The 12,001-nt window shown below is 38.8% G+C and overlaps 1 protein-coding gene across 1 annotated transcript; it reads left to right on the top strand.

Annotated features, from left to right (window-relative positions):
• On the top strand, positions 2 to 9,876 carry LOC109846069 (probable protein phosphatase 2C F42G9.1; the record flags this gene model as incomplete). Its single annotated transcript, XM_020415294.1, has 4 exons — positions 2 to 493; positions 5,821 to 5,895; positions 5,996 to 6,650; positions 9,591 to 9,876. Coding segments are annotated over 4 exons (1,227 nt in total), but the record flags the coding sequence as incomplete, so codon positions are not given.

Below are 12,001 nucleotides of genomic sequence, written 5' to 3'. Positions count from 1 at the left end.
GGCCACAAACCCTAACGCCAGGCCTCCAGTTTCCGCGGCGGAGCAGGCTAGGGTAAGTGCGACTCTGGTGCAGCAGACGGCTCTGAAATCTTCCCGCGCTTTCTTCTCAAAGGATGGATCAGATGATGATGAGATGAACGAGGATGAGGATGACGATGATGAAGAGGAGTCTAGGGCTTTAGAGTTCTTTGTAGGTGTTTTTGACAAGGATGATAAGTTGAGAGAGTATTATGCGAAACACTATGAGAAAGGAGATTTCTTTTGTTTGGTTTGCGAAGGGATTCGGGTGAAATTGGGGAGGAGGTATGTTGATTGTGTTGGGCTTGTGCAGCATTCGATTGCAATAACAAAGACAAAGAGGAGAGGAGCCCACCGGGGGTTTGGTCGCGCGGTGTGTCGGGTTCTTGGGTGGGATATTAAGAGGCTACCGAATATCATTCTTGATCACAGTGAGCCGATGGTAGATTCTCTGGTTAAAGAGGGCAAAATGCAGGTATATTCTCTTGATGAAAACTCTCATTTCTGAAAGATTTGAGCTTTGTTGGGTAGATAATGGTTTTGGATAACTGTAAATTTAAAATGTAGCATGCATATCATTATTGTTTGTGCAAATTTGCAGCTATCAAGTACATGATATCTCTATGCAAGTTGTTGATAATGTGAAAGACTTGAGGATGTGAGCATGTTGTGTCAAATACAAACTGATGTATGATTCCTCTTCCAGTAAAACTTTCTGTTAACAGATTCAAGAAATTGATCGCTGTTGAGCTCTTGAAACACCCCTTTATATTCAATCTGGACCTCTTGTACTTCTTTAGGTACACCAGCCTGATCAGGTACTGTGTGTTGAGAGTGGGAATCCTGCAAAATGAATTGTGTGAGAGACCACTCATCTTGCTCCTTAATGGACTTTGTGATACCTTTATTTTCAGCCAGTACTCCACTGCATGTGATGCGTGCTTGACATGTATATGCTTGTGCGAAATAAAAAAAATGCTGTAAACACCTGTGCTAATATACTAATATATATAGGCGTAAAACATATTATTGCACAAAGTGACATAAGTCTAAGGTAATTATTTCTTTATTTTGGCAATTTTTTGAGAAATTAGTAATGAATGGCAACATGACATGATATATCTGAAAATAGAAGGATTGTGCAATATGCGTACACTATTTTCAGCCTCTTTAATCCTAAATTGAGGATTTCTATGCGAACGATCTCAATGAACACAACATAAGATGAATGGCACTATTTCTATCCTAAATTAAGATGAATGACACTATTTCCACCATAAGACTTTGTTATAATACCAAATCAACATACTAATTTCTGTAGTTGAGAAATAACATGCATTTAAATTAGTGGAGGTAGTTATCAAATAATGGATGACTTGTTAGTTATGAAATAGTAGGGGTTAGTTCTTAAGTAGGTTGTTGTTTGTTCTTTTCCAAATTTGTCCCTCTATTAGTTAAGTTGTAAGTTATTGAAAGTTGTGTAAATTTTTTGGTATATATTTGGAATCTTAAAAAGGCGACTAACAGGGGTAGAACACTAGAAAAGAGCTTTTCCTAAGTAATAGTAATAGATGAATTCAGAGTCCTTGGGGGTACTTCTCTGGAAGAGCTTTCGAACCCCTATAGCAAAAATCGGACATGTAGTTCTTGAAATTGAGAGTGATATCATCAAAAGTTGTGTATCCTATCAACACGCACTATTTGTCTTCCACTCATAGGAAACACTATTAGATATGCTTCTATAGCAGCTTGTTAATCTTCGACCCTCGCACACTGAGTTGTCGACTATTTTCGAGCACAATAAACAAAGTTACTTGAATTGGAAACCTTGAGCCCAAGCTTATTTACCAATGTGAGGCTAATGATATTTTTAGTAGGCTTTGAGCTGCTAGAATATTTATTGATTGATTCTTATCCCAATGCTTAATATTTTGTGATACATGTATTTTATTTATGCTTATACAGAAATAGAGAGGACCATTTAACCAAGCTCTCTGCAAGTTACGTTGCTAGTTAGATTCAATTTTCATATTTGTTTTTCTCTTCTAATTGTTCATCCCGTCTCCAAACTCTATCTAGCATAGAAAAGACATTTCTCTTCATGTTTGTGCCCTTGACCCATTTCTCATAACACCCTAGCACAAATTCTTACTTCATATTCTTTGAATCTTCTTTGGGTCAACTTCTTTATTGGAGTTGATTGAGACATGTCATTGCTTCTCTCTCATTGGTTTTGATGTAGTTGAACTAATACGAGGGCTACTTTGTCTTGAGTGTTTTCTCTTGTCTCAAGTCAACTTTTCTTCATATACACTTGATGAGGCAACCAGGTCAAGGTTTCCTGGTCTTGCAATCATAGGCCATACTTGATCTCATCCTTGAAACCTCCTATGAAATTATCAAGAATATATTTTTTATATAACTTGTCTGCCACCTTAAACTGTCTCGAAAGTCAAACCTTACCAAATTGGAAGAAATGTCAACATTGTACCTAAACTCAACATCTTGTTATTGCTTGATTATTTCTACATGGAGTATATTTGTCTATGATGTGTACAAGGTACACAAAGGGTATTGCATGCACCGTTAGAAAGTTACATTAGTAGGTAGGAGCTCTTATCACACAAGAGATCTTCTTCGGAGCGATGATAGTGTCCGAAGCTGAGATCGAGTGTCGAATGTCATTTTGCTTATAGCAATGACTACACTGTTGTATTGCAGGAGCTCTTTTGGTATCCTTGACTAGGTTAGGATAAGGTTGTGTATTTGTACGCTAAAGCGATCTAAATAGAAACCCTACATCCACTTTACTGTTTACTATTAGCTAGGCTAAGAGTCTGACTTGGCGCAGGGGGTGCGGACTTGATGCGAGATCCCATGCATATCACGGGGCAATATGACCAAACAAGTTCATTATAGGATAATGGAACTTGGGTTTGTACGATATTCGTTTCATGATGTTGGCTCTCAGGGAGAAAGAAGTAATACCGTAGCATATTGCTATACGATGTGTGCTTGGATTGAATATTAGGAGGTTGAGGGATGGACCTTGCTCCCTCGTTATGTGAGCCTTTATAGGCAAGGCAACCACTAGTGACGGAGGGCAACCACTTTACTCTTAGAGACATTGAGCTATCTAGAAAGATTGTTATATGAGTTTTTGCTAATTTGATTGATGTTTCCTATTGCGGTGAGACAATACCGCACATAAGGGGCAGTGTGAGGAGAGCAGGTGATTAGCATGCCCAACTATTTAAGGCAAGAGGAAGGTCGATTGACATGTAACCTAATTGCATTTCAAGATTAACTCGTACTTTTGTTGATGACAGTCTATGAGGGTGTGATGAATCGAAGGCAGACCTGGGTGTTCATGTACTCTTCTTCAAGGGATTCAAGGTACTTGAGCAGATATGATTGATTAGATCTAGGGTATGAGATACCGCATGCTTACACTTTTGTTTGTGTGTGTGTGTTTTTTTAGGGAGATCCTTGAATTGGTAACAGATCTGGCTGTAAGGCTACCCGCATGCATGTTCGTCATTGTCTAAGAGGCCCTCCACACTTTTGAAAAATTTGTAGGATAGAAGAGGAAGATAACCTTTAATATATCATGCCCGATGCAACCACCAAATTCGGGAGGAACATAAATCATGACCTCATAGGTAAAGAATCACAATTATGCCCAATGCCTACACTCATATCAAACTTAAAGAAATGAAGATCCGCCTATCATGTTGCTTTCTATTTCTTTTTCTTTTTTTATCTTGTACTTAACGAAGCAAGCTTGCTAAAAGCAGTTCAGATTAATGCAATTGCTAACATGAGTAGGTAATTCCTTGATTGATCATATCTCATCTTTCTGTTTGGAAATGAAGAGAGGAGGAATTAAGTCATTGCAACTACCGTTTGAAAATTGATAGTGTTAAGTGGGAGGGGTAGAAAATTTCACTGTTGAAGAATTGGGGGATAATTTTAATTTTGTAAGTATTGAAATTTGGGGAGTAAATTTGCAAATATGGATTAAGGGTTCTATACGCAAAAAACCCAATTTGGTTGGATTTTATTCAGGAAGTCTATCCGAGAAATACAACTGACAAATGGCCTTTTATGTGTCTATGTCCGGTTGACTGTTGTAACGGCCCATATTATCCATTACATTAACACCCATGACTTATGACTAAGGGCTTGTTTGGTTGATTTCCTAAAATCAAAGAAAAGAAAATAAGATAAGAAAACCATTAAAAGTTGATTTTCATCCATTTCCTCAAAAAATTTCATGAAATAGGTTTCCTTAAAAATGAGTCACATCATCTAATAATATGGTGACAACTCATCTCATCTCATCTCTTTTCTTAGTTTTAAGAAGTGAACCAAACACAAAAAAAGAACATATTATAGGAAATTATAATTGATTTCCTTATTTTTTTAGCCAACCAAACAACCCCTAAGCCACTACCTACAATTACTAATTTGAAAAACAGAGCAGAATACTGTAAAAAAGCAATAGTTAGTAGAGCCGAGCTGTTGCATCCCCTTCACAGCCAAATGTGATTAGTTGCTGACTTTTCTCTGAATACTGTGTCAACTTGCTTGAGTCATACAGGACAGCACTCCTGGACCCGAACCTCAGTGTTCTTCACCTTTTTGTGAGCCCACTGACATCTTATTGATATGCTGGTGGTTTCCTCCATGTAGATGGCTTCCGTTGCTTGATTGCTCAACAGTCAACACCCTCCATAAGCGTAGAGTCTATGACACCTTTTCAATAACACCATACTATCATGGTTACATCAAGGTTTTAAATGTCGGATGTCGGGTTCATGTCGGATGGCTGAAATCCATGTCGGATAGCGAAAATCGGGGATATATCGGAGGACATTGACTAAATATCGGATTGTCATATCGGGTAGTGCGCATATGTATAATATCATGTCCTAAATGTAATCTAAGCATTCATAAATTCAATATAAGCATACTTTATAAATTCTATAGACTAAACATATTTATAAGTAAATAATATATGGATTTGGGTTCATAAATTCTTTCTATCGGGTTCATAAGAAACCCTTAAACATGAGAACGGGTCAAACGGGTTTGGGTATTTATCACTAAACCCAAACCCGATAACAAAAAACAGATCTTAAAGAAAAGTACCATATCGGTCGATTTTTCAAAGCTTAAAAATAGGCCGATATGCCCGATATGACCCTGATATTTCCGATTTGGCCCTGAAAACCGACATACGAGTTGAAAACGTCCATGTCGTGTCGGTCAAGCCATCAAACCGATATGTCGGCCGACATTTAAAACATTGGGTTACATATATTGAAAACCTATAATTGCTTTTCTGTATTTGTGTGTGCGTGTGTGTCTACTTGTCTATGCTTCTTCTCTTTTTCTAGGTGGCTTGGTGGAGGGATCTTTTTTTGGGGTGTGTGCATGTGCATGTGCTTGTTGGAACTACCTTGCAGTGTTTGTATTTGTACATGTGTATCTGTGTGCGCACGCGCGTGTGCGTGCATGTGTGCGTGCGTTTAGCTGGTTAATGAACTTCTCATCTTTACTATCAGTTCTTGTTTTTGTTATGGTTGTTTTTTCATCTATCTATTTAATATTTATATTTCACTAATGTTGTGCGGGAAGATTCAGAAAGAAGATGATATCAAAGAGATTGTAGATCTATCAGATGTAAAATGCTTTTCTGAGCTTATAGTGATACTAAACACAAATGATTTATGTAGTGTTTTTCTCTGGTTAGCAATTTATTTCTAACAGTTGGTTTTTTCTATCTTATTGTTTCAGAATGATGTGCGAAAAGATGATGCGGATGAGGTTCTAACAGATTGCATAAAAGAAAAGAGGATTGAGACACTAGATGTATATATAATTCATTTCTTTCTGTACTCTTGTTATCTCTAAATTGTTGGTTCACTTCTGCTCAGTGTACGTTGGTCTTCAAATTTGTCATAATTTGCAGGAAGAAGATGTCAATAATGAAAAAGTGGATATTCCAACTCATCTAGAGGTCAGCAAGGAGGAGAGGAAAGGTAAAGAGACTAATCTGCCAGCTGCTGAGATTGTGTTAAGGCCATGCAACCCTAACCAAGGTCAAACACCTGATGCAACTGGTTTGGAAAGGAACACCCCACTACAGAAGCAAACCCCCCTTGCTGAGGAACAGGCCAAGGTAAATGCTGCTGCAGTGCAGCAGAAAGTCCTGAAAGCATGCCAAAATTTCCTTGCAAAATCAGATGCCTCCTCATCATCTGAAGATGAGGATGATGACAAGAATGAGGTGGAGAAGCGTGAGTCTGTAGCCTTAAAATTCTACTCGGGCCTTTTCTCAATGAACCCTGAATTAAAAAATTACTATGAGAAGAACCATGTCAAGGGGGAGTTCTTCTGCTTGGTATGTGCAGCAATTGGCAAGAGGACATGGAAGAGGTTTGGGGATTGCAATGGACTTGTGCAGCACTCATTGTCTATCGCTAATACAAAGAGAAAATGGGCCCACCGGGCATTTGGGAAGGCTATCTGCCAAGTGCTTGGCTACGACGTTAATGAGAATCTGACTGTCATTATTGCTCCTAAAGAGTCTCAAGCGCAACCTTTAGAAAAACCTGCCAACACAGGTATTCTTTTCTCCGTATGTTAATCTTATGTTTATGCTTTATGTTTCTTGAATCTTTTTGGAAATTATTTCTGTTTGTCTTTTCTAAATAGTTGACATTCATTATGCAAGCCTAAATGGGTTTAGATCTGGGGCGCTGCTTAAAGATGAAAAAGCTCTAAAAAGTGACAAAGTTCCATAGCTGGTTGTCAGCTTTACATGAATCTTTTATTTGTTGCTCCATATTCCTAGCCCAGATAACTGAGTTAGAGCCTTCAGCGCTGCCATGAAATTTATGAAATAATCTAATTTTAGTAAGATAATTAGCTGTTGTCAAGAGGAAGATCCGATATACTCCATCTTATATATAATTTTTGAGGTTCTCAGCAGCTTAAAAGCTTATTAAGTTTCAGATGAAGATGGGCAGTGGCTCGTGTTTAAATCTTGTTGGATAAACACCTATTTTAAAAGTACTTCGCAACTATGCAGTAAGTTTTCTGTTGGCTACATCTCTTGATGTTCTTTTCCCCTAGTTATATTTGAAGAATGTATGCATCATAAGAATATCCAAATTATATATATATTGCAAACCTGAGACACAATGTAGAAATGTTTTTGCAAGTATCTATGGAGTCTTCCGTCACAACCCTGGCCCACGAGCCCTTTGGCGCATTGTAAGCCGTAGGACCCACTAAGTGTAACACGTCGTTTGGCTCTAATCACTGTCAAAATCAGCTAGCTGATACTATACTTAGCCTCTGGCTTCGCTGTACAAACCATGCAAATGCCCACTATTTAGTCGATGTGGAACTAAGATTGGGCATCACAACCATCCCATCTTACATATGCGACGTCCTCGTCGAGACATGACTATTAGCACATCCCAGCATCAGCAGTGATGCGGACTCTAGAGGTGACTCTTACGGGCGCTATGAAATAATCTAATTTTAGTAAGATAATTAGCTGTTGTCAAGTGGAAGATCCGATATACTCCATCTTATATATAATTTTTGAGGTTCTCAGCAGCTTAAAAGCTTATTAAGTTTCAGATGAAGATGGGTAGTGGCTCGTGTTTAAATCTTGTTGGATAAACACCTATTTTAAAAGTACTTCGCAACTATGCAGTAAGTTTTCTGTTGGCTACATCTCTTGATGTTCTTTTCCCCTAGTTATATTTGAAGAATGTATGCATCATAAGAATATCCAAATTATACATATATTGCAAACCTGAGACACAATGTAGAAATGTTTTTGCAAGTATCTATGGAGTCTTCCATCACAACCCTGGCCCACGAGCCCTATGGCGCATTGTAAGCCGTAGGACCCACTTAAGTGTAACACGTTGTTTGGCTCTAATCACTGTCAAAATCGGCTAGCTGATACTACACTTAGCCTTTGGCTTCGCTGTACAAACCATGCAAATGCCCACTATTTAGTCGATGTGGAACTAAGATTGGGCATCACAACCATCCCATCTTACATATGCGACGTCCTCGTCGAGACATGACTATTAGCACATCCCAGCATCAGCAGTGATATCCCATCTTACATATGCGACGTCCTCGTCGAGACATGACTATTAGCACATCCCAGCATCAGCAGTGATACGGACTCTAGAGGTGACTCTTACGGGCGCTAGAGGTCGCTTCCACCGTGCTCACGTGGTATGATACTTAATCCCATCCCGCATAGCATTTAGCTCCACACTTTCGACTGGCAAACTCCTTTGATACCATTTGTCATGCTCATGGCCAGTGAGCCCGTCGGCGTATTGTAATTTGTGGGACCCACTAATTGTAGCACATTGTTTGGCTCAAACCATTACCAAAATCGGCTAGCCGATACTACACTTAGCTTTTGGCTTCACTATATAAACCATGCAAATGCCCACTATTTAGTCAATGTGGGACTAAGATTGAGGCGTCACATCTTCCGTTGGTTAAGTCAGACATAGCTTCTTGGTGTAAATGCCCATGCTATGTTTAGCTCATCACTCAACCTAATCTACAAAAAAGTTGTCACAAGTATGGATTAGAAATTTTGGTGGATTGAACAGAAGGAGATTCGTAGTGTCCATATTATAGACTCTTGATTGCTCTTTTGTTTGCAGCAGTACGATTGAGTTTCTATAGGTTTTTCGCATGCTTTTATACTAAGATTATTATTTCATACCCACCGATTCTCTCTTTTATCCTTCACTTATCATAATCCCTCTTGAACTTGGGAAAGTAGTTAGTGTTGTGACAGAGAATCTTGTGAAGCATGTAGAGGTCTATAAAAATGGAAGTTATCGTCCATATATGCATACACATCGTTATGTATACGCAGATCTTTCCTAACACCATAAAGAATTATTTGCAAATGCAAGATTGGAGCTCATTCAGTATTTGGGCATGTTAAAAGATGAAGTATTTTTTATTGAAAGAGCTTTGCTGACAGTTTTTCTTTTACTTCTGGCAACCAGGGTATGCTTATCTAATGATATGTATAGAATACATCTGGATTGGCATTTGTTCTGATGGAAAGTTCATTCTCGTCTATACCAGTTTTCTTTGCTATATATTATCTGCTCATAGTTACTTTCCTCTTTGTTGTAAGCAAACATCACCAGTTCTTTGTTTGATAAAACAAGTATAGCGAGAAAGCCTTTATCGCAAATTTTGGGTCGGAACGATAATTTTACTCTTATAACTTCTCTTATGCACTTAGATCTAATGGCCTCATTGCACATGACTGAACCATCTCAAGCGATTCCCTCTCATTTTAATTTTAACCTCAGTGAGAGCAACCTCGAGCTTCCTAAGAATGAACACTAGTTTTTCCTTTGTTACCACTGACTAGTTGCTTCCCAGATGTTATCTTATATAGCTCCATATGCTGAGTTGGTTTCTTTTTCTTTGTATTCTGCGCCTGCAAGATCTGAATAGTGTTGTAACAATTTGATGCAAATGTTGGATTGCAGGATGACACAAAGCCAAGATGGCAAATGGCAACGCTGATTGCTAACAGGAAAAACTGCAGTATTGTTTTTTTTTTTTTGAGCGGGAAACTGCAGTATCGTTGATGCTATGAGAACAATTGTGTAGAGTTAAACGAGCCTTGCTGCTTTAGGAATCTCCATCTTTAATTTAAAGTAACCTAGTGCAGGACTGTGAATAATGAACGTTAGCTGTCAAGTTTTAGTTATTTAGCGCATTGGTTCTTCGGTTTCAGTAAATCTAGTGAAGGGAAAAGTACTTCATAAATGATATCAATCATAGTCAAAATTGTTCATGCAGTAGATTTGATAATGATCGTGTTGCGCTTCATTTTCCACTCTGGAAAGTTTTGCTGTGTGCTTCGTGGACTTTATATCCATATCAAGAACATTTATTTGTAAGAAACATGAAGGCGGGTAAGGCATTTCCCTCTTGAATTGGAGAACCACGGATGGTGATCTCATCAGTGCAATATCAATGAAACATACAAGAGGGGCGCGGGGACCATCAAATTGGCAATTCTATCCTATCGGCTATAATTGAGTAGATTATGAATGCTATATCAAAGCTAAAAATATGGACGATCAAAAAGTTGCTATAGAAGGTAGAGAATCATTTATAGTAAAAAGTACACAAACCCAAGTACGTAGTCAGCGACGAGCGCGCGAGATAGTTCAATTTTTTGGTATTCAATGAAGTGTTATTGACAGAACAAATCCAGTGATCTCAGTCCATTAGATAATACGAAAGTTACTTATAAGGTTCAATCAAGACAAAAAGCATCCTTAATTATGGTTCGGTAGTACCTTAACCTATTTTTCCCGTGAAATGCCCCTAGATATCTTTAAAAACTAGAAATGCGAGCACAAAAATATTGGATAGTATGTGATTAGGAAGCCATATCACAACTTCCGCTCGCATGTTTTTCAAGGATACGTTGGGTATTTCAATCAAATTTCCATACCAAATAGGTCAAGGTGAATATACTGTCCTTGGATTTTTAAAGCGTGAAAAAAGGACAAATTTTCAAAACCAACCTCTTTCAACATTTATTTTCAAAAAACGACCTCTTTTGTACTTATTTTCAAAAACCGACCTGGTTTCAGCCCTGGCGCTGAAACCAGGTCGGTTTCTGAAAATTTTTTTACGAGACTTCACGGGAGTTCAACTCCCGTGAAGTTTAGCATATTTTTAAACTTCACAGGAGTTGAACTCCCGTGAAGTGTAAATTGTTCAAAAATCTTCACGGGAGTTCAACTCCCGTGAAGATTTATTCAGAAAACACACAAAAATCCCACGCGATTCTATTTCTCAAATTATGTAACTAGCCCTGGACTTCATCCCCGACGAAATCATCAGATTCCCTTCCCCCCTCATCTCTCTCTTCCCCCCTCGTCAGAATCAAAACCCCCATAACCTCTCTCCCTCTAAACCCTCGCCTCCCCCTCCCTCCTCGTGCTTCGTCATGCTCCCATAGCGACACATCATGGCCACGATGGGGAGCTGAATGGGACCCATAAGACGGTGGTAGGGTTTGCCAAGGCGGTGGGGTGGGCTGAGCTGGCGGATCTTTGAGGGAGCTCCTGCAGCTGTCCTGCTGCTCCATGGCGCTCCTCCTTGAATTCTGGGAGAATTGGATTGGCGCACTGAACTCCTCCTTATTTATTCAATTAATTAGATGAAGTGGATCTGCATATTTTTTTCTTTATTCGTGCATTCAACTTTTGATTAGGCTAATAATTAAATGTGTTAATGAGTAAAGCACAGCAAAGGAGACCTGCTTGCGCGCACGTACAAAATAAATTCGAACAAATTTCATGGGACTTCAAGTCCCGTGAAGTTTGTTTGAACTATAGAACTTCACGGGACTTGAAGTCCCGTGAAGTTCAGCAGCTTGGTTAAATACCCGCTAAACTTCACGGGACTTCAAGTCCCGTGAAGTTTCAGAACTTTTTTTTGTAAAAACCGACCTGACTTCAACGCTGAGGCTGAAACCAGGTCGGTTTTTACAAATAATTTTAAAATGGGTCGTTTTTAGGGAATGAAATTGTAAATAGGGTGGTTTTGAAAATTCGTCCCGTGAAAAAACCATCCTCTCTTCAATGTGTCGCCTAAGTCAGAAGTAATCCGACGTTAATAATCGAAACCTATTTGGTGCGGTGTATATACGCATGCAAGAAACGAGTAAAGAGAGGCGGTAACCAGAGCTTATCGACATGCACGTGACTCTCACGTGATCAAACGCGTATTTAAACCAAAATGTCAACAGATTTTACCCAAACAATAAAAAAAATATTAAAAAAATCCTCAATCTTTGTCTTCTCCCCCCTTCATAACCCTAGTTCTTTAATTCCCTCAGTCCAGGTTCCAATCCGAAACCCTAATGGCAGGAGTT

Source organism: Asparagus officinalis, chromosome 6 (genome assembly GCF_001876935.1).
Source record: "Asparagus officinalis chromosome 6, Aspof.V1, whole genome shotgun sequence".
Classification (NCBI taxonomy): domain Eukaryota; kingdom Viridiplantae; phylum Streptophyta; class Magnoliopsida; order Asparagales; family Asparagaceae; genus Asparagus; species Asparagus officinalis.
This window is presented reverse-complemented; position numbering and strand designations above follow the sequence as displayed.